General features: G+C 46.1%; 1 protein-coding gene across 2 annotated transcripts in view; it reads left to right on the forward strand.

The window, feature by feature from the left end:
• LOC309360101 (retinol dehydrogenase 8-like) overlaps positions 1 to 16,256 on the forward strand; it is a 29,140-nt gene extending 12,884 nt beyond the window's left edge. For both annotated transcript variants that reach the window (XM_081894685.1, XM_081894684.1), the window contains exons 5-7: positions 492 to 585; positions 9,835 to 10,018; positions 14,696 to 16,256. In XM_081894685.1, coding sequence (XP_081750811.1) covers positions 492 to 585; positions 9,835 to 10,018; positions 14,696 to 14,926 — 509 coding nt within the window. In that variant the 3' untranslated portion in view covers positions 14,927 to 16,256. The remainder of the gene's footprint in view (positions 1 to 491; positions 586 to 9,834; positions 10,019 to 14,695) is intronic.
• The last annotated feature ends 6,943 nt before the right edge of the window (positions 16,257 to 23,199 follow it).

The raw sequence follows: 23,199 nt of genomic DNA on the forward strand, positions 1-23,199 counted from the left end.
TGCCCATGATTTCTGACTAGGGTTGCCACCTATTTCACCAACCCTGATCCTGTGCTTTTAAAAGCAATCTGTAATGAATAAATAAAAATTACAAGTAAATGTTGGATTCCCATCACTATTTCCATGCCGGAAAGAACTTTCCCTGCTTTACTTCTGTGTGTTGTCACTATTGTTAAATGCACAGGAGCTGGGGCAGTAAAAATGTTGGCAGCTCTGCTCCCGACTGGCAAATGGTTTGTGTTTGTTGTGGTGTTTCTTACAATTGTTCCTCCATGCCCAGAACAGGGATGGGGAACCTGTGACCGTCCAGAAGTTGCATCAGCCCCAGGCAGCATAGCCCAATGGTCAGCGATGATGGGAACTGCCGCTCAGCAACACCTGGAAGGCCCACAGTTCCCCCATCCCAACTCTGGAGCAAGAGGACATGCAGAGGAACCATCTTTCTCCACAATTATTTTACACCTCTCACGCCAACACTCCATTCCCTTTAGGTCTCCTCTTCAACGACATCTACTCTGCCTCCAAATTTGCTGTGGAAGGTTTCTGCGAGAGCTTGGCCCTGCAGGCCCTGAAATTTGGGGTCAAGTGAGTATTATGGGATTGTGAGACATCATGGCTGGGGTTCTCCTACTACTGAGCTAGACTCCTGTGAGCCAGGTTAGTGTAGTGTGGTAGGAAGCAGCCCTGGTGAATCAGTTCATTGGTTTGCCTCGCTCACGGTTGTCTGTGCCCTTTTGCCCCCTTAGATGTACACTAGTGGCCAAAATTGTGGAAACCTTTTGGGAAAAGTGTATTACTCCAAAAATAATTTCTTATTTTGGAGGAATGCCATAAAATTATACATCAGTGGAAAGATAATTTAATGAACAATGTGATGCAACAAAGGTTGTTCAATTATCTGTATTCTATCAAAAGTTGTAGCCAAATAACCAGAAAAAGGAAGCACAACTTGCTTACCGTATTTTTCGCTCTATTGTACGCATCTAGTTTTTAGGGGAAGGAAAGCAAGAAATAAGAAAGGAACGCAAAGCATCCTGAGCTAAGAGGAAGCGCTCCTCCATCTTCGCTTAGGAGGCTTTGCGGGGCTACCCCTGAAGCCAGGAGAGCAAGCGGGACTGGTGCGCACCGATCCCTCTTGCCCTCCTGGCTTCAGCGAAAGCAAGCCTATTGGCTTTCCTTCTGCAAGAGCCGCACGCTCTTTAAAGGGAGCGCGGCCGCTCTGTCCCTTCACCCCACCTCCCAGAAAAGCCCCCAAGAGCCGTGTGAAGCCTCCGCAGGGGAGCAGGATGAAGGCTCCCCGCTCCCCTGTGGAGGCTTCATGTGGCTAAGCCAGAAGCTAGAACAGCCAGCGGGATCCCGCTCACTGTCCTGGCTTCCTCTTTAGCCGTGTGCAGCCTCTCCCGGGCAAGGGGAGCCTTCATCCCCTGCCCGGGAGAGGCTGTGCACAGCTAAGGCTCCCCCAAGAGCCACGCTCCTTTTAAAGAGCGCACGGAGTGTGTGTGCGGCTCTTGGGGGCTTTTCCCCGAGGAGGGAGAAGGGCAGCCCTTCTCCCTCCTCGGGAAAAGCCCCCAAGAGCCGCACACACGCTCCACGCAGCTATTTAAAGGGAGCGCTGACAGAGCCTCCAACCTGCATTCGCTCCATAAAATGCACACACATTTCCGCTTACTTTTTAGGAGGGGAAAAGTGCGTCTTATAGAGCGAAAAATACGGTAGATTGATATGTAGTAGATTTCATTCGTTTGAATGTAGCCAATGAGCATGAGTGTTTAGAGAGCCTATCAGGTGGATTACATTCTTCGTTAAATTATCTTTCCATTGATATATAATTTTATGGCATTACTCCAAAAAAAGTGGTGTTATGAGACATCAAACCTCGGAAGTACACTTTTTCCTAAAGGGTTCCAGAATTTTGGCCACTAGTGTACCATCAAGGATGATGGGAATCGTAGCCCAAAAAGATCTAGAGAGCATCAGGTAGAAGGGACATGATTTACACATGCACAAAAAGATATAAATTAAAAACACAGGGCAGTAATTAACTAATGAGTCCTATGTTCCCCTCTCCTCCTCCCACCAAAAAAGAATTGGCTTCTCTTTCAGCATTCTGATAGTTTGTTCTCTGATTCCCATACTGCATAAAATTTTAGCAGAGTTTTTGTTTTATTTTACAACTTTCCCCAAGATTCTTATAATAACTTAACCTCGTACATAATATTCTGTCCCATGTACTTCTTTTGCAGGCCTTTAATGGCAAAGCACAGTGATTCTTCACCGTTCTGTCCCTTATGTTTGTGCAGAAATCAACATGCCACTTTTTGAAATGGTTGTTCGCAGCCCATTCTTCAGTCCTGTTAGATTTCCAAAGCAAGGTTTGATCTCCCACTGGAGATAATTTCACAGCACAAATTCTGCACAGAAAGGCAAAAGCCAAGACCAAGAGTCAGCATTAAAACGGATCAACAGACCACTAGTCATTAAAGGCCTATCCAAAAAGCAAGTCTACATAAATGGTTCAGATACCTAGATCAGCCCTGTAGTGACAGGAAGCTTAAAAGACGACGACGGAAAAGGCTTGATCAGGAGGAGCCCACCAGCCTTGCAGGGGGCGTCTGATCCAACAATTCTCAAATTCATTAGAGGAATTCCTAAAAGGTCTTAGAATCTGGAGGAGATGTTTTAACAAACTAGATTACAGGTGCTAGGGAGCATGGGACGTTATTTAAATGCTGGAAGCTTCTGGTTAGTGGGTGAAAAAAAAAAGATGCTTTAATGCACAATCCTACACACATCTGGTTGGAAGAAAATCCCATTGAGATCATTGGGACTTGTTTCCATGTGTATCCAGCCCACAGCAGGCAAAGAGCAGGCACATAGAGAGGCCTCTTTCTTCCTCTCTATCCTTAGGTTAGGAGGTCTGTGTGTACACATCCCTTACGCCAATCCTCCCTTTTGCCCAGATGCAAGTTATTCATGTTCCCAGTGGAACTAAGATCAGCACATTTGCAGCATTCTTTTTCCACAGTGAGAGGCTTTATATAACAAATAACAGAGGCATCTATACTGGACATGCGTAGGGGAGCGGAGTAATAAAAGGTCACACCATGAATTGTGTGGGGTTTTTTGTGTTTTTTTTTGTAAGGGATATACGCTGGCTGTGTATGACGCTTAAGCAAAGGGGGAATTTTTTTACTGAGATACATTGATAGTTAGATAATAATAATAATAATAATAATAATAATAATAATAATAATAATAATAATAATAATAATAATAATTTTATTTATATCCCGCCCTCCCCAGCCGAAGCCGGGCTCAGGGCGGCTAATAACAATAAAACAGTACAACAGTACAACACAACACAACACTCTAAAATCATTCATTATAAAATTAATTCAAATCAAACCAATGGCAACCATTGGGCCAGAGCTCCGTGAAGATTGCCGAAGGAGGGAGTCAGGCTGTGCCCTGGCCAAAGGCCTGGTGGAACAACTCTGTCTTGCAGGCCCTGTGGAAAGATGTCAAGTCCCGCAGGGCCCTAGTCTCTTGTGACAGAGTGTTCCACCAGATCGGAGCCACAGCCGAAAAAGCCCTGGCTCTAGTTGAGGCCAGCCTAACCTCTCTGTGGCCTGGGACCTGCAAGATGTTTTTATTTGAAGACCGTAAGTTTCTTTGTGGGACATACCAGGAGAGGCGGTCCCATAGGTACGAGGGTCCTAGGCCGTACAGGGCTTTAAAGGTTAAAACCAGCACCTTAAAGCTGATCCTGTACTCCACCGGGAGCCAGTGCAGCTGGTATAGCACCGGGTGAATTTGATCTCGCAGCGAGGACCCTGTAAGGAGTCTCGCTGCAGCATTCTGCACCCGCTGGAGTTTCTGGGTCAGTCTCAAGGGCAGCCCCACGTAGAGCGAGTTACAATAATCCAGTCTGGAAGTGACCGTTGCGTGGATCACAGTGACTAGGTCAGGGCGAGAGAGGTAAGGAGCCAACTGCTTAGCTTGGCTGAGATGGAAAAATGCCGCCTTTGTTATAGCTGCAATCTGCGCCTCCATGGAAAGGGAGGTGTTGAAGATTACACCCAAACTCTTTAACGGACGGTGCTGGCACTAATTGCACCCCCGCAAGAGATGGGAGTTGCCCCCCCAATCCCATATCGTCCCGTCCCAGCCACAGGACCTCTGTCTTCAAAGGATTTAACTTCAACCGGCTCCCACGAAACCATCCAGCCACAGCTTCCAAACATCTGGTCAGTGTGTCTGGGGCCGAGTCAGAATGGCCATCCATCAACAGATATGAGTTGGGTGTCATCGGCATACTGATGGCAACCCAGCCCAAAACTCTGGGCGAGGGGGCGCATAAAGATGTTGAAAAGCATCGGGGAGAGTATCGCACCCTGAGGTACTCCACACACCAAGGAGTGGCGCAATGACAATTCCCCCCCAAGCGCCACCCTCTGTCCCCGACCAGAGAGAAACGAGCGCAGCCATTGAAGGACTGTGTCCTGGATCCCCACGTTGGCAAGGCAGTGGTCCAGGAGTTCGTGATCGACCATGTCAAAAGCTGCTGACAGATCTAGAAGAATCAGCAGCCCCGCCCGCCTCGATCCAGCTGTCTACGAAGATAATCTGTTAGGGCAACCAGAGCTGTCTCGGTCCCATGACCAAGATAAAAATAACGGGGTGCACCTGCAATCAAATATTGTTGTGTACCCCTAACAGGAGCGTTTGTCTTCTGGGCTCTAGCCAGCCTGGTTGCCTCCCCTCGAAAATGATATTGTTAGGCTGGGAAAAAGTTAAGAAAATGGCAATCAAGATGCAGAAGGGGGTGGAGAGAGTCCCCTATGAGAAACAGTTGCAGAGTTGGAGACTTGTTTGTCATGATAGAAGTGTATAAAACTATGCATGGCACAGCAAAACGGAATAGAGAAAAGATTGTTTTTCCTCCTTTTCTCATGAACATCCAACAAAACTGAACGTTGGAAGATTCAGGGCGAATAACTTCATGAAGCGCATAGCTAAACTATGGCACTTTCTCCCACAGGAGGCAGTGCTGGCCACTACCTAAATGCCTTTAAAAGAGAGAAATTATCAAAGGATAAGCTATCAGTGGCTAGTACAGTGGTACCTCGGGTTAAGTACTTAATTCGTTCTGGAGGTCCGTACTTAACCTGAAACTGTTCTTAACCTGAAGCACCACTTTAGCTAATGGGGCCCCCTGCCGCTCCGGCGGGGCCCGATTTCTGTTCTCATCCTGAAGCAAAGTTCTTAACCTGAATCACTATTTCTGGGTTAGCGGAGTCTGTAACCCGAAGCGTATGTAACCTGAGTTACCACTGTAGTTGTTAAGGCTATGCTCTGCCTTGAGAGTTCAAGGCAGCCACGCTTCTGAATACTAGTTGCTAGAAGCGACAAGAGGGTCCTGTTGTGGGAGGGGCGTGGGTGGCGCTGTGGTCTAAACCACTGAGCCTCTTGGGCTTGCCGATCGGAAGGTCGGCGGTTGAAATCCCCACGACGGGGCGAGCTCCCGTTGCTCTGTCCCAGCTCCTACCAACCTAGCAAGTAGCTAAATAGGTACCACTGTGACAGGAAGGTAAACAGCATTTCCGTGCGCTCTGGTTTCTGTTATGGTGTTCTGTTGCGCCAGAAGCAGTTTAGTCATTCTTGCCACATGACCCGGAAAGCTGTCTGTGGACAAACGCCGGCTCCCTTGGCCTGAAAGCAAGATGAGCGCAGCAACCCCATAGTCGCTTTTGACTGGACTTAACCGTCCAGGGGTCCTTTAAAGGTAAAGGTAAAGGTACCCCTGCCCGTACGGGCCAGTCGTGTCCGACTCTAGGGTTGTACGCTCATCTCACTTAAGAGGCCGGGAGCCAGCGCTGTCCGAAGACACTTCCGGGTCACGTGGCCAGCGTGACGAAGCTGCTCTGGTGAGCCAGCACCAGCACAGCACACGGAAACGCCGTTTACCTTCCCGCTATAAAGCGGTACCTATTTATCTACTTGCACTTAGGGGTGCTTTCGAACTGCTAGGTGGGCAGGAGCTGGGACCGAAAGACGGGAGCTCACCCCGCCGCGGGGATTCGAACCGCCGACCATACGATCGGCAAGTCCTAGGCACTGCGGTTTTACCCACAGCGCCACCCGCGTCACCCAGGGGTCCTTTACCTTTTACATTTACCTGTTGTGGGTTTCCCACAGGCATCTGATTGGCCACTGTGAGAACATGATGCTGGACCAGGTGGACCATTGGCCTGATCCTTCAGGCCCTTCTTATGTTCTTCTCTTCATCCTTACATTTCTTACTTTCTGATGTTTGGCCCCCTTGGGAGGAGGGCAAACAGCTTTTCAGGAAGGACACTTCTGTTTGGTCTTTCCTGCCTAGAAACAACTTTCTGCTGCATTATTATATCTGAGCTAAAGTGCTCAGGTTCAGCACTAAACTGGAACACTTAATTGCTATATATTTGTAGAGGAGGCATCTGGATGTTTGCAAAGGGGAAAGTGTCCTTTTCCAGGCAGTGCAAGAAGGGGTGATTTTTTCTTTTATTTGTTTACTAAATAAACCTTTCCCTATACAATGCCCAAAGCAGCTGGCAATAAAATATGTAGTTAAAAAGTAACCAGTACACTTAACAATTAACATAATAAGCCGTAACATGGTAAACTGCTTAGAGAATTTTGCAGTTAAGTGCTCTATTGGTCTTTCTAAACAAACAAACAATAAAAGAGCAAAAACTCAGTATAATAAAATCAGAGTAGATAAAAGATAAGACAGCAGGAGCAGGAAGTTAAAAACGTGTTTAAGTTTAAATAACAGAACAGCAAAACCAAACAAATCATTTCAGTAAGGGCAATGCCTGCTTAAATAGGAGAAGGTTATATTTTCATCGTCACCATTATTACTTATGCCGCCCATCCAAAGATTGTGTTCACAACATAAAAATACAAAATGAGAATACAAAATACAGAATAAAAACAAAACAAACCTATAACCCCTCTTCTACAAACACATTTAAAAGGCCACAGCATGTTAATTAGCCAAAGGCCTCCACCCTGGGGAGTAAAGGTAAAGGTAAAGGGACCCCTGACCATTAGGTCCAGTCGTGGCCGACTCTGGGGTTGCAACGCTCATCTCACTTTATTGGCCGAGAGAGCCGGCATACAGCTTCCGGGTCATGTGGCCAGGCTGGCGAACCAGAGCAGCGCACGGAAACGCCGTTTACCTTCCCGCCGGAGCAGTACCTATTTATCTACTTGCACATTGACATGCTTTCGAACTGCTAGGTTGGCAGGAGCAGCGACTGACAGGGACGCGGACTTATAAAAAATATTGGGGGGGCCCGGGAAAGCTCATGAATAATAAATAAGCTCATGAATATGCAAATAAAGTGGCGCCGCCTCCTCGTGAGCGAATAGGGGAGAGCGTGCTGCGCCTATTAATCAGCTCCAAAGGAAATTGGGTGGAGCTTTTGCTCGGGAGGGAGGGCAGGAGGCATGCAGCCCGCCCCTCCCTGTGCATTTTGGGCTGGGGGAGGGGCGGCGATGGCGCTCTGCTGGAGGGGCGCCGGAGATTATTGGGGGGGCGGAGCCCCCCCAAACGAATTTTTGAGGGGGCTCGGGCCCCCTCAAGCCCCATGGAGTCGGCGCCTATGGCGACTGAGCAACGGGAGCTCACCCCGTCGTGGGGATTCGAACTGCTGACCTTCTGATTGGCAAGTCCCACAGCGCCACCCGCGTCCCTACCCTGGGGAGAGCATTCCACAGAAAAGGGCTGTTCTTCTGTTCCCACCCTCTGGACCTCTCATGGAGGAGGCCCATGAAGAAGGGCCCCCAGAGAATGATTGCAGGGTCAGGGTTCGTTCGTATGGGGAGAGATGGTCTTTGAAGTACTGCAGTCCTCCTGTGCCATTTAAGGTTTTATAGGTCAAAACCAACACTTTGAATTGGTCCCGGAAGCTAATTGGCAGCCAGTGCAGTTGGGCTGGGTTTTGTGTGATATGCTCAGATGGTCTTGCCCTGGTGAGCAACCTATCGATGAGTAGGTTAGATAGGTTCCAAAGTCAGGGTACAGCCGCCACTGAGAAGCCATTTCTTGAGTTCCGCCAAACCCAATTTACATGCCATGATGCTCACGGAGTCTGAAATCCCACAAGAGTACTGTAAGCTGTTAAAAACACAAGCGGGCCAATTCTGTGCCTTGCCCTGATTTTCTTTTTACACAGACACTGTAGGTCCTGGACGCCTACTGGCTATTCCCTCCCCCACCCCAAAAAATAATAATTTACCAACTCATATTCTTCTCCGTAGCTGGCTATTTGCCCAAGAAGACTGAAACCCTCACCTTATTTTTGGGTAACCCTTCCACCCAAAAAATATGAGTTCACTTCTGAACTGATATGTGCAGGACCACCCAAGTTCAATATTAGCATGGCGGACGATGAATGAAACTTTTCCTTTCATGTTCCTGAGGCTTCAAGGTTGAAAGAAGGCATGAGAGATATGTCCTAATTAAATTCACATTCCTAGTGGCAGTGTTTTGGTTTGAGTTCATTTTTGTCTGCTCTCTCTGAATATCTGTACAATTTTCTCTGGTTTTAGCATTCTGTTTTATTAGTTGTGGTTTTTTTGTGGACTGAAAGGCAGGATGTAAGTATTTTCATTTATCTGCAGAACTTGCACAGAATCTTTAATATAGCCCACATAGACTCCCAGGTGGCAGATAAATTTTTGAAAATTGTCGGGGAAGAGTTAATATAAAAGGACTCCTGGTGAACCAAAATTATACAGCCTTAACTCCACAGTGTGTTTTCTCTCAGGCAAATTTGGTCAGTCTTGCTTACCAGATGTTATAAGAAAAAACTGCTCCTTTTTCCCTTATGGGGTATCCAAGAGCCCGTATAGAGTCCTTAAGCAGGTTCTCTGTCGATAGGAGAAAATAACAGAGGCCAACCAGAGAATATTGAGAAGCAAAGCAGCTAGTAAGCATGATCTTTATTAAACTGTTGCAACAGGGTGCCCCCTTCACACACAGGAGAAGGAGGAGAGGAACCCAGAACATTGGTGTGCAAGCTCCTATATAGACTTTTGAAATTGCCTACCCTGTAGCTCAAGACCACCCCCCAAAACATCATACATACATCACAGAAAGAGGTGGTCCCAGCAGAAATTTGAGTGTGTTGTTGCTTCTCTCCTGTCTGCCAGGATACCTGACAATGCCTTATTATCTGATGTCTTTGTAGCCTGGCCATTCCTTTGAGATGCTAAATACTTAGTTCCTGAATCTCTTACACATATTGACAGAGTGCTCAGCTTAACAGATACTTGCCAGACTGTATTTACAGGGAGGTGTGAGCCCCTGCAGTCCAAAGACAATTAGAAAGCTTTCCCCATTTCCTTCCTCCTTGCAGAGAAATATTTGAGGTCAATTTGGGAGAGTCAAAATGGCTTCAGGATTGTTCTCCTGTACTGTTTCAGACACGTGGTTATATACTTATGTGTTTGCCTTGTACATTTATGAACATTTATATATATATATATATAAGACCTTAGAATTCCTATAACACAGGTATCGTGTTTTGTGCGGACAGCCCATTCTTTAGGTCATTACCGGCGCAAGACTGAGCAGGACAGAATGTGCTAAACCCAGATAGTAGTCTACTAAAGCAGAGATGAAGTGATCGGCCTGAATGCCAGAGGGCTATAGGCAAAATCCATGCTGGCTGGTGAAGCTCAGTCATGTGAAGGCAGGCAGTCTCCCCCCCACCCCACCCGGTTTCTCAGCTCAGCAGACGGTGAAGTTCATTAGTTCCGATTACTGCTTGTTTCATTCTGCAGCATCAGTTTAATTGAGCCTGGGCCAGTGATAACAGAATTCGAGAGGAAGCTCTACGAAGAAGCAGCCAATATGGACCTCTCTCAGGTGGATAAAGAAACGCTGGATATATTTCAGGGCTTCTACATGGCCTATTCCAAGGAAGTCTTCACTGCGCTGGGGCAATCTCCAGAAGAGGTGGCTGAGGTAGGTTTATAAGCTTTTTCCTTTATTGCTCTCAAGCCCACAGGAAATCTAGCTGGGATCTGCTTCTGCGGGGGAAGGGAACAGGCTGCCCAGCCTTGCTCATTATTATGGCAGAGCTTTCCAAACTTTTCATGTTGGTGACACACTTTTTAGACACGCATCATTTCGTGGCGCAGCAATTTGGTTTTACTAGCAAACTGGAGGTTAAACTAACCCCTTATAAGAGCATGGGAAGCGTTTGCATGACACACCTGCACGCTGCAGCCAACACACAATAATAATAATAATATAATTAATTAACTAATTAATTACAGTGGTACCTCGGGTTAAGAACTTAATTCGTTCTGGAGGTCCGTTTTTAACCTGAGACACCACTTTAGCTAATGGGGCCTCCCGCTGCTGCCGCGCCGCCGCAGCTCGATTTCTGTTCTCATCCTGAAGCAAAGTTCTTAACCCAAGGTACTATTTCTGGGTTAGCGGAGTCTGTAACCTGAAGCATCTGTAACCTAAAGCGTCTGTAACCCGAGGTACCACTGTAATTATAGCCCGTCCATCTGGCTGGGTTTTCCCAGCCACTCTGGGCGGCTCCAGTGTGGTGTAGTGGTTAGGAGCGGTAGTCTCGTAATCTGGTGAACCGGGTTCGCGTCTCCGCTCCTCCACATGCAGCTGCTGGGTGACCTTGGGCCAGTCACACTTCTCTGAAGTCTCTCAGCTCCACTCACCTCACAGAGGTAGGGAAAGGAGAATGTTAGCCGCTTTGAGACTCCTTAAAGGGAGTGAAAGGCGGGATATCAAATCCAAACTCCTCCTCCTCCTCCTCCTCCTCTTCTTCTTCTTCTTCTTCTTCTTCTTCTTCTTCTTCTCCCAAAAGAATATTAAACAGAATAAAACTTCAAACATTAAAAATTTCCCTAAACCGGGCTGCCTTCAGATGTCTTCTGAAAGTCAGGCAGTTGTCGCAACACACAGTTTGGAAAGCTCTGGCTTATGGCATTGGTCCATTGTTCCTTCTAACAGCAACCTCAGGTGCTGAGTGCCGCTAGGCTTGTAGCTCAAACAGAGCCACCGAGGAATAAGATGGAGGTGCCCCAAGGTGCGCAGAAGTGCAATTCTTTAAAAGTGGTGCTGGTGCTGGTAAGAACCTCAAAACTTCCCAGTGAGGCCTGAGAACACTCGGTAGCCATTAATGTAGAGGGAAAGAAAAGAGAAACTATTAAAATGGGGCAGGGGGGAGTGGGAGAAGTGGAATGCCTTGTTTGAGGTAAGAGCTGACTAGAATCCTGAATAAGGAGGGAAGTTGTGCTACAATATTTTGTTGCAGGCAGCACTTGCTAGGTTTAAAATTGCTGCCACTTTGATCTGTGGTTCAGCTGCAAGAAGCATCAGCACCCTCGCAGCAGTGTTCCTCAGTTCATCATCATCATCATAATAATTCTCTGGTTATCTCCTGCTTGGACTACTGCAATGCGCTCTACATGGGGCTACCTTTGAAGGTGACCCGGAAACTACAACTAATCCAGAATGCGGCAGCTAAACTGGTGACTGGGAGCGTCCACTGAGACCACATAACACCGGTCTTGAAAGACCTACATTGGCTCCCAATATGTTTCCAGGCACAATTCAAAGTGTTGGTACTGACCTATAAAGCCCTAAAGGGCCTCGGTCCAGTATATCTGAAGCAGCGTCTACACCCACATCGTTCTACTTGGACACTAAGGTCCAGCGCCGAGGGCCTTCTGGCAGTTCCCTCGCTGTGAGAAGTGAGGTTACAGGGAACCAGGCAGAGGGCCTTCTCGGTAGTGGCACCCGCCCTGTGGAATGCCCCACCACCAGATGTCAAAGAGAACAACTACCAGACTTTTAGAAGACATCTGAAAGCAGCCCTGTTCAGGGGAGCTTTTAATGTTTGATGCATTACTGTATTTTAATATTTTGTTGGAAGCCGCCCAGAGTGGCTGGGGTATAAATAATAATAAATTATTATTATTATTATTATTATTATTATTATTATTATTATTATTATTATTTATACCCCACCCATCTGGCTGGGTTTCCCCAGCCACTCTGGGCAGCTTCCAACAAAAGATTAAAAATACATTAAAACATCAGTCATTAAAAACTTCCCTAAACAGGGCTGCCTTCAGATGTCTTTGAAACGTCAGGTGGTTGCTTCGAAAAAATAGTCATGCCACTGTCTCCTAGTGGTGCAGCAATAAAACTGCTAGCACATATGCAAAGCTAAGCAGGGTCTGATATGGTTTCAAATTGGATGGGAGATTGTGTGTTGAGATTCTTGCATGGCAGAGGGTTGGACTAGATGGCCCTTGGGGTCCCTTCAACTCTGTGATTCTATGATGCAGCATAATTCCCAGTTCTTGGTTTGAAAACGGATAGCTGCCTCCACCGGCCAATGTAGCTGGGTAACAATTAATGAAGGAATTCAACCCTTTGGTCAGAATCTATAGCAGACCATCATCCCACTGAGAGGTTGTGGGTGATGATTTCTTGAAACAAATGTCCAAGAGGCAGGAAATGGATAGTAATGTTTTAGGGAAGTAAAAAGTGATAAGCTAAGATAAGTGCTTTGCTGATATTCAGCAAAGTAGATCTGAAGATCCAGAACAATTGTTTGCTGTGAAGCCTGTAGTATTTATACCCTCATAAACAAAAGCTTCAGACAAACTGAACAATTGATTGCCATTCCTCACTTCCGACTATATTTAGATGCTTTCTGGAGAGTCAGGATGAAGTGAGTCCTAACCCAGATAGTGTTTTCTTTTGTGGAGACATGCATTGATAGTCACTGATTACGTTTGGACTTGAACAATAGGCTCATCTCCTATTTTTGTATCTCCTTGATTAAATTGCCAAAGGTCACGTTCCATGCATATATGTGACTTCCAGTCTTGGGCACAATGAGGTGATTGGTTTAACTCCTCCAGCCAGTTTTGCCATCAGGTCTCAAGCTGCCTTCTTGCAGACTGAATCAAACGGAAAACATGATTAAAGCCATATTGTATGCAAAAGTGCAAGGCTGCTGCCGTGGTGCCGTTTGCGGTGGCCACACCGACTCCAGTGTGGTGCCAGAACAGCAGGGAGGCAAGGGGGGGAAGCAGCCCAGGTTGCAGGCAGCCCCCCAGGTGAGCTGCTTAAAGGAGGGCGAAAGGCATTATTTTAAAAGCCTACAGCGGGGTTTGTGGTGGGGTTCAGAGAGCAGTTTGGAGTTAAAGGTGTTATGTACTGAAGTTCTCACCCTGGGCCAGCAGGGGGATACTGTAGATAGTTATGCAAATAAGGGATCGAAAGTGACATTCAGTGATTGGATAGTTTTAGAAAATTGTTACAGTTACGTTGTACTGGAGCTCTATATAAGCAGGCTGACTGAACCCTTCAGTTCAGTTCTGTTCTGGCCTGTGAATAAACAAGAGCTGTTTGAAGAATCGCTGTGTCGTCTGATATGTTCACCCACAACTTCACAAAAAGGGCTTGAGCTTAGGGGCAAACCCTGAGGAGAGGAGAGGTTTGGGCGAGTTATAAGGGGATAGGCAAGGAGGTGGGTGGCATCTAAAGGGGGAGGGCTTGGCCAGGTGTGGGGGGAGTGGGGGTGGCAAAAGGGTGCCAGCGAGCAGAGCAAACAGGGGTGGCAACCCCTAGTTTTAACATACAGGAATATTGGGATGGGGTGCTTTCTAGTCTGCCCACAGTATAACAGAACGGAAAAGGTACCTGTACTTTTCCGTGTATAAGACGCTCCCTATTTTGAGGGACTCAAATTTAAGAAAATGGGAGATGGCAGCACAGAATTCTTGAGCTTTTTTTGTCGGGGGGGTTGCTGAAAATCTCTCACCCGCACGCATCGCAAAATCTGCCTCTCATGTGTCCCCTCGCTGGCACAAGCTGCCACTTGCCCACCCAACTGCTGCAGCATCAGCCAGTCAACACTACCCATTGACGCAGCAACCAATAACATGCAGAATGGCTGCTAACATGTATGTGCTACCCATGTATAAAACGACCCCCATTTTTTAGCATGCTTTCAAAAGGAAAAAAACCTAGTTCTATACATGGAGAAGTACGGTATTTTATTTACTTATTCCTGAATTGGGCCAAAGGCACCATTTCCCTTGTATAAAAATAATAGGTGACGGTCTGAAATTGGTTATCAAAAATACTGACACTGGACATATGGTTGCCTATTATTAAATCCCGATGGAAAGTTCCTAAAATTTTATTTATTTATAAATGTGTGTGTGTGTTTAATCATATATATATATAATTTTGACAAAGTAATAATCATAAATAAATAAGAATAAAAACGTGCACCCCACCATGAGACCATTCCATTGTAACTATCCAGCCTCCCAAAATTTCAACACCTCTTTCGATGGTTTGACCCCTTTCCATTTTAACACTACAAATTCTACAAACACCTTCCATATCTCCTCAGAATCATTTCTCCTGCCTATTCCCCATCTTACTTTAATAGCACGTGTCAATTTATCATTAGTGTGTTTCATCTTAACCATGCTGAAGTGCAGGCTTTCAAAATGAATTCTGCCTTTCCTGCAACAATTTCTTTGCACCCCCTGCTGAATTCTGAAATGGTGATCCTGGCTGGTGATGGTTGTTGTGGTTGTTGTTGTTTTCTAACCTTCCACTTTGCTCTCCTCCTGGCAGCATACTATGAAAGTGATCACCTCCGAGAAGCCTCCATTCCGGTACCAAACCAACAGCCTCTACACGCCCATCACCACCCTCAAGCACGCTGACCCCAGTGGGAACTTGCCCCTCAACGCCTTCCATCAGATGATCTTCCAGCACGACCGGCTCTTCAAAGCCAGCCTCAGCCTCCTCAAAATGCTCCAGTGGAGGAAGAGGCGGGACATGGAGCACAGCAGGTCCCCCTGAGAGGAAGCGGCTGACTTGCCTCAGAGCCTCTCACTTCCACAGCCCACTCGCAGGCTTTCTAGAGAGTTTAGCATTGAATCCTGGGCGGCATTATACTCCCTAGATGCCGGGGCAGCCCTACTATGAGGCAAAGTGAGGCAGCCCTTGCCTCAGGCGGCAGATTCTGGATGTCTCATGGAGGCAAAGTCTGATCCACTGGGGAGGTGATACGCTCTGATAGTTCACGTTCTTTTCGGTTTCGATTCTGCTGCATTCCTGTCAGTTAACGAGAGGAAGGTGCCATTACTTTCTGTAGGGTTCGTTGTCGTCTTTGCCCTTGAGCGCCAGAATTCCTGAGATGAGAAATTATTGGCTGCCGCTGAGGTCTTGCAAGTCTCCTGACAGAAGCGGGCAAGGAAACCCAGCCTTCTGCTGCCGAAGAGCGTCCCAACATCCAGCACAGGACCTGCCTCAGCATCATGTCCTCTCTGAACATTTAAGAATCTCATTACCAGAAGTAGCCTGAAATGTCACCTAGTCTAACCGAGGCAAGCAGCAGGATTTGGTTAGATTATTCATTTTATTTATGCTTTTTCACAGGCTTGAATTTTAAGGATCAAAGAAAGGAGGCACCAAGCCCTCATAGGCCATCGAATAACGTGGGAAAGGGCCAATTCCTCTACTTTCTGTGTTCCAGTAGCGTATGCTTTGTTCTTCACCAGGATAGACAACATGTCGCCCATGTTGTTGGTCTCCCATCAGCCTCTGCAAGCATAACCAGTAGTTGCTGATGATGGGAGTTGTAGTACAACCACATCCACAGGGCACAACATTGGCTGACTCATCTGTTTTTCACACTATGTACAGCAGTCTTCCCCAACCTGATGTTCTCCAGGTGTTTTGATTACAACTCCCAGCACCAACAGAGGCTGGTGAGGGTTGCAACCAAAACATCTGGAGAACACCAGGTTGGGGACATCTGCTTTAGAGCTGGGGAAGCTGTCGGCCTCCAGATGTTGTAGAACTGCCAGCTCCCCATCATCCCTAAGCCTTGCCAAAGCTGGCTGGGTCTCAGGAGGTGGAACTGCTTGGCCACAGGTTCCCCTGCCCTGGCATTCTGGAGCCAGGTAGCATTCTGGAGCCCATACCACTTTAGCCCTGCAAGTAGGATTGCCATATATTTTTTCCATCTTCCTTTATGTAAAATAAGAAAATTAATACTCTGCACGTAGTAAACTGGCATGTCAGTCAAGGGTTTTAGCAGAGCAGTCTGCTGATATGCTAGCTTACTGCATGCAGGGAGATTTATAGGAGGGAGAGAATTACCAGGGCTATACAAAGCCAGACCTACTACTTGAACCTTTTAACTGGAGATGCCAGAAACTGGGGACCTTCTCCATGCAAAACAAGTGCTTCGCTTCTGAGCTTTGCCACCTCCCCTTCATTAAAAACATGGCCCTTACCACATCTGTAATCCAAAGTGGATTTGTCCAGAATACAGTCACACCTGTCTTATCTCATTCTGCCTAATGGAGGGACCAACTTGAGGACAAGCAGGAATATAACCAGGAATCTGGACTTCTACCTGACTGACCTCCTCTTAGGATTGCTGCTGGAGATGTCAAGCGACTCTTGGCAGTCTTGGACCAGCTCTCAAGTCAGGGCTGGGGGGAGCTGTGGCCTTCCAGATGTTGGTGAACCACATCTCCTGCCCTTGGCCATTGGCCATGCTGACTGGGGCTGATGGAAGTCGAAGACCAACGAAACCTGGAGCGCCACAGTCTCTCCATCACTGATCTAGAGCAACCCTTAGAATGGAGAAGCCGTCATAAGAACAAGTCTATGAAGCAGCTGTTAAGGCTGAAAAAGACATTGCAATTCCAGTTTTATTTTCTTTCTTAACGTAACCAGGAGGAGGAGGAGAACTGAGGGAGGCATTGGGGTGAAAGCAGAGATAGGAACCCTTTTTTTTTAAAAAAAAAAAAAGGACGAGGAAGGGGAAATGCTCTTGCTTCTTGGACCAACCATGACTGAATACAGGGGGACAGGAGAACAATGATAGGAAAAGATGCTAGATTCCACTATCTTAAATAGACCAAGAGGTCGTTCAGGCTACATCTTAGAAAGCACCAACAGGAGAGTGTTTTCTGCAACATTGCAAAGAATGGCAAAGCACACTTCTCAGATTGTCTGGCTTGGCTAGTCTAGTATGGGGATTGTTGAGAGTGCTAGATTTGGTTCAGAGGGCCCTGGGTTCAAACCTTTGCTCTGCCATGGAGTTAACTGGGTCTCCTTCAGCCAGTCACTGTCAGTCGTACCTACCTTGAAGGCTTTATTGTGAGGACAAAATGGGAGAGAGTTACCTGTTCTGGTCTGAGTCTCGTGGATGAAGAGTAGGATTAAAATATAATAATTAAAATATCCTAAGTAGAACTGCCCCTTTTCTGTGTCTTTTTTACATACATCCTATATCCAAATCTCTATCAGTGTGGGTGGAACAGGGGTTTTCAACCCACAAGGGAGTGGACCAGTTAGGTAATTTAGGTATATTCTCAAGGCGGGGTTTGTGTGAGAGAGAGATTCAGGAGAGAATCCTGTTACAAATCCATATGATCTTCCAGTTTAGGGACACTGACTGGTTTTATTCAGAAACTGTCTAATAGCACGATCTTGTGCACCTTTACTCAGATTTAAGTCCCATTAAGTTATTTGGGGCTTACTTCCTAGTAAGTGTCTAGGATTGGTGCCTGAGTTGTGCACATTCCACCATGCAGTAGTCTGTTAAATAAATACTTTTGTACAGGAATTGGCTGCTTTGATACCTATTTGTGTCTTGGTCGATTAGTAGTCATTGTTTATTGGTTTGCTATATTTCCTGTAAATTCCACCGAAGAACTTAATGGGGGAGGGGGCTTGACTGGGGGGTGGGAAGAGAAATGTTAATTGTGTGCTTCACAACTAAAGCAACATATTTTTTGTTGTTTAGTCGTGTCTGACTCTTCATGACCCCATGGGCCAGAGCATGCCAGGCACTCCTGTCTTCCACTGCCTCCTGCAGTTTGGTCAAACTCGTGTTGGTAGCTTCGAGAACACTGTCCAACCATCTCGTTCTCTGTTGTCCCCTCCCTCAATCCTTCCCAACATCAGGGTCTTTTCCAGGGAGTCTTCTCTTCTCATGAGGTGGCCAAAGTATGGAGCCTCATCTTAAGGATCTGTCCTTCCAGTGAGCACTCAGGGCTGATTTCCTTAAGGATGGATAGGTTTGATCTTCTTGCAGTCCATGGGACTCTCAAGAGTCTCCTCCAGCACCATAATTCAAAAAGCAAGACATATGGCAGTCTAAAGTGTGTGGATCGGGGAGAGACCATTACTTTCTGAATCCATGTGCGGAAGACTCAAATCTGGCAGGTCATTCTGCCAACTCCTGTTATTTTGGAGTTTTGCAAGAGTGATCAACAGAGTATGAGAACAATCACAGATTATTGTGGCACCTGAAGGCACTAACACATTGATTAGGGCAGAAGCTTTCACAGGCCCACCTTGTTAGAAGATGTATCCATTAAAGATCTTTAGCACATTCAAGAAATTGAATCCCTCCTGCAAAACATCTGGAGGCAGCAAACTGCAGCCTGGAGAACAGAACAACATTTTTCTCTGCCATCCCATTCCTCCCCAGGTCTTCCTGCCCTGCTGTCACACTAAGAAACTTCCAATCTATCCTTTCGTTTTAAAGAGGCATTTTGGGTGACTGGAGTTGAGAATGTAGCAATGTAAGGGTCCCATTTTTAAATTTTTATTCTGCGTATCCACTTGCTAAGCTGCTGGGGTAAAGGGAGGACACAAATTCTAAAGATGCTTTGAGTGATAAAATTATTTATTATTATTATTTAATTAATTTCTATACTGCCCTATACCTGAAGGTCTCAGTGCAGTTCACATAAAATATTAAATACATAAAATTAAAACAAAAACAACCCAATTAAAAAACTCCCCCAAAGAGCCAGCATTTTAAAAAGGTTATAGGATGTAGATGAAGTCAGGCAAAGGCCTGGTTAAAAAGGAACTATGGCCAAACTATCACAGGAAAGCTTTTTAATAGACATTTGTTTTGTATTGGGGTGGCCTGTACTTCATTCAATAGGCCATAGCAATATGTAGCAGTAATACCGGGCTCACTTGTTTTACCTGTAATTAAATGGGCTAGAGAAGCGGGGATGTTTTAATGGAAATGTTCTGGGGCGGGGCCTGGTGTGGTGCAGCCTAGGAAGTCCCTGGGTTCAAATGTTGCCACCAGCATTAGGTCACTAGATCAGAGATTCCCAAACTTGGGTCTCCAGCTGTTTTGGGGCTACAGTTCCCTTCATCCCTGACCACTGGTCCTGCTAGCTAGGGATGATGGGAGTTGTAGTCCAAAAACAGATGGAGACCAAAGTTTGGGAAACCCTGCACTAGATGATCTTAGTCAAGTTCCTTAGCCTCAGCCTGTCCCCATCTGCAATACAGGGATACTATATAAGGTTATAAGAATCACAACAAATTATAGCATACTTTAAATACTATATAAATGCTAGATATTATTAACCATGTACTTGTAGCAGGTTGTTGTTGTTGTTTAGTCGTTTAGTCGTATCTGACTCTTTGTGACCCCATGGACCAGAGCACGCCAGGCACTCCTGTCTTCCACTGTCTGCCGCAGTTTCGTCAAACTCATGCTGGTAGCTTCGAGAACACTGTCCAACCATCCCATCCTCTGTCGTCCCCTTCTCCTTGTGCCCTCCATCTTTCCCAACATCAGGGTCTTTTCCAGGGAGTCTTCTCTTCTCGTGAGGTGGCCAAAGTATTGGAGCCTCAGCTTCAGGATCTGTCCTTCCAGTGAGCACTCAGGGTTGATTTCCTTCAGAATGGAGAGGTTTGATCTTCTTGCAGTCCATGGGACTCTCAAGAGTCTCCTCCAGCGCCATAACACACATAACTCCCGCAGGTAACACACCTTAATAATAATAATAATAATTTTTTATTTATATCCCGCCCTCCCCTGCTTAAGCCGGGCTCAGAGTGCCTAACAACAGTAAAATGATACAACATTCTAAAATCATTTCATTATAAAATCAGTTCAAATCAGATTAATGGCAACCATTGGGCTAGAGTTCTGTGAGGATTGCCAAAGGAGGGTGTCAGGCTGAATTGATCACCATGTGCAAGCTCTGGAATTAATCTCTGCGAGACAAAGGTGTAGGGGTTTTACTGAAACTAATGTTATTTCAATCGTTTTGATAAGAGATGAGGGAATCAGCAGTGTGGCGCAGTAGGCAACAGCTGTTCCTTGTGGCAGAGTCTTGCTTCAATAAACCAAAAGGGTTACCATTTTAATGCCACCTATCTGACGTCCCATCTATGTCTCTACATTAATCAATCTGGCATAATTTATCACCTCGTTAGAATTATTGATGGAGAGAAGAGCCATCAAGTTGCCGTCCAGTCAGCATTGAAAGGATGGGAAGATGAGCCGCTCTTGATTGAGCCAACTGCCATTAGGACTGGGTTTTCAATGACTATGTATTCTTGGAACACACAGGAAGAAAACAAAACTTCCTAACTCAGCATAGTTTTCGCTCTTGAGTCACTGGCTCCCCCAGCTGCCGCCACTACCCCTCCTGGTCACCATGGCAACGCGATAGGATTCTATGTGCAACCCTGCATGAATTTCACAGCATTTTTGTAGATAGTCCTTCCACATTCCTTCTGATACTGGTTCATTCCGAAGGTTATGAGGAAGTTAAATTTCCTGAGGTCAGCAACATGGGAAACTGGTGTGACGCTCATTGCCATTGGGGTTGAGGATGGTTTTGCTGACAGCAAGGTTTTCTAGTTCTTGTGGAGAGACAGCTTTGTCTTGCTTATTCCACTGGAGGATGCCTTGGTGATCTCAACAGTCCATTGTTTTTTTGCTGAGCAAGAAGTTTATAAGAAACAATGGTGTGTACATTATATAAGTGCACATTTATGCCATACAGTTGCTTTAATTCAGAACGACTGCTTCCTTCACTTGTTATTTATTTTATAAAATAAAACGGGATGCAATTTCAATACAACAATTAACATACAACAGTAAAAAAACAACACACGGTTCAGATTAAATCAACAAGATTATTGCAGTAGTCAAAGTATCCATTTAGTACAGAGAACCGCTGAACATTGCAGACTGCAACACCCATCACCCCAGGACATACTGGTTGAGGCAGCTGGGAGTTCGAATCCAACAGCACTGGGTCACAGACTCCACCATCTTGGACTCCTTGCTTCTAGTGGACATGAGTTTGATGCCCAGTTGTATGGAAACAAGAAACAGACCATTTCCTGAAGATTGCACCACCCTGGAAGATTCATACGAGTGATAATGTTCTCTGTTCCTGGACCCAGGCTATTTAGGATTTTATAACTTCAGTCCTGTGCATTGTTACTACATTGAGCACAGTGGGTCTTACTCTTCAGTAAATGTGTATTGGATTGGGTCAAATGGGCAGTACCATAAGCTAAGCCCAGAAACCTACTAGCAATCAGTGGCGCCCTTTCAGAGGGGAATAAAATATTCCATATGATGGCTAACTTCAACCAATTGCTGGGCAACTGTGTTCAAGGGTAGAACCATGCAGAGCTCACTGTAGTAATCAAACCAGAAAGCTGCTGCCCTGTGAAGAGAGGGCAGCAGGGACACTTGTCCACCAGGAGAGGGCACAGTTGGCATACCATCTGAAGCTGGCAAAAAAGACCCAATCCAACTATGAAATTGAACCTGATCCTTAAGGAATCAATGGTTTGCTTTTCATGTTTCTAGAACTCTAGAACTTGTTCTTATCTCATTTGTTGTATTTATCTCATTTTTAGCTTGCTGTATACCACTTTAATCGCTTCAAAATGCAATGTACTAATTTGTTAAATAATAAAATAATATAAGGTTGGGCCGCAGGTAGCGCTGTGGGTTAAACCACAGAGCCTAGGACTTGCCGATCATAAGGTCGGCGGTTCGGTTCGAATCCCTGCGACGGCGTGAACTCCCGTTGCTCGGTCCTTGCTCCTGCCAACCTAGCAGTTTGAAAGCACGTCAAAATGCAAGTAGATAAATAGGTACCGCTCCGGCGGGAAGGTAAACGGTGTTTCTGTGCACTGCTCTGGTTCGCCAGAAGCGGCTTAGTAATGCTGGCCACATGACCCGGAAGCTGTACGCTGGCTCCCTCGGCCAATAAAGCGAGATGAGCGCCGCAACCCCAGAGACGGTCATGACTGGACCTAATGGTCATGGGTCCCTTTACCTTTACTTTAAAATAATATAAGAGGGACGCGGGTGGCACTGTTATCTAAACCAGAGAGCCTAGGGCTTGCTGATCAGAAGGTCGGTGGTTTGAATCCCTGCGACGGTGTGAGCTCCCGTTGCTTGGGCCCTTCAACTGCCAACTAGCAGTTTGAAAGCACATCAAAGTGCAAGTAGATAAACAGGTACCGCTCTGGTGCGAAAGTAAACACAAGCGGCTTAGTCATGCTGGCCACATGACCCGGAAGCTGTCTGCGGACAAACGTCGGCTCCCTCGGCCAGTAAAGTGAGATGAGCGCCACAACCCCAGAGTCCTCCGTGACTGGACTTAATGGTCAGGGGTCCCTTTACCTTTACCTAAAATAATATAAGAACCCATTCCTATCCAGAACAGCTAAACCACAGACTTAGTCCTCTTTTAAACTGCATGGTGCTTGTGACATCTGCCTCTGACTGGTTCATTCGTCATGATGGTTCACCTATGTTCAGTTTATTAGAGCATTAAGCAGCCTGCAGTTAACTTCTGTGAGGAGTGGGAAAGCTGTCTATCTGTCCAAGATCAAAACCTCACATGGTGAAGAATAGGGCAAGAACAGAAGTCCCAGAATGTAAGGAAGTTAAGTCAACAGGCAAGGAAGGAAGTAGCGAATGGGCTGAGAAAGAGAAATTGTGTAGGAAGGTAAAAAAAATAATGTGTGAGGAAAAGGGAAGAGAATGTAGAGGTTTTTGTGGTGCCTTGAGGGCGGCAAATGACTAACCTTTGCTTCCTATCTGGGGGCACTGCTTAGTGCTTAAAAGAAGCAATAGACACATCTGCATAAAATTTGCAAATGCTAATGTACACACATATATGCAAATAAACAAGAATGGACATTCCAAAGAAAGGAACTGTTTGGTGTGCAGCAGTTAAATGAAGCTCAACAAAGCCTAGCTGTCCCCTTGCATTTGTTAAAAGGGAAGAAATGGGGGTGCCTTTGATGTACAG

The sequence above is a fragment of the Podarcis melisellensis genome, assembly GCF_964234715.1.
Source record: "Podarcis melisellensis genome assembly, chromosome: 17".
Classification (NCBI taxonomy): domain Eukaryota; kingdom Metazoa; phylum Chordata; class Lepidosauria; order Squamata; family Lacertidae; genus Podarcis; species Podarcis melisellensis.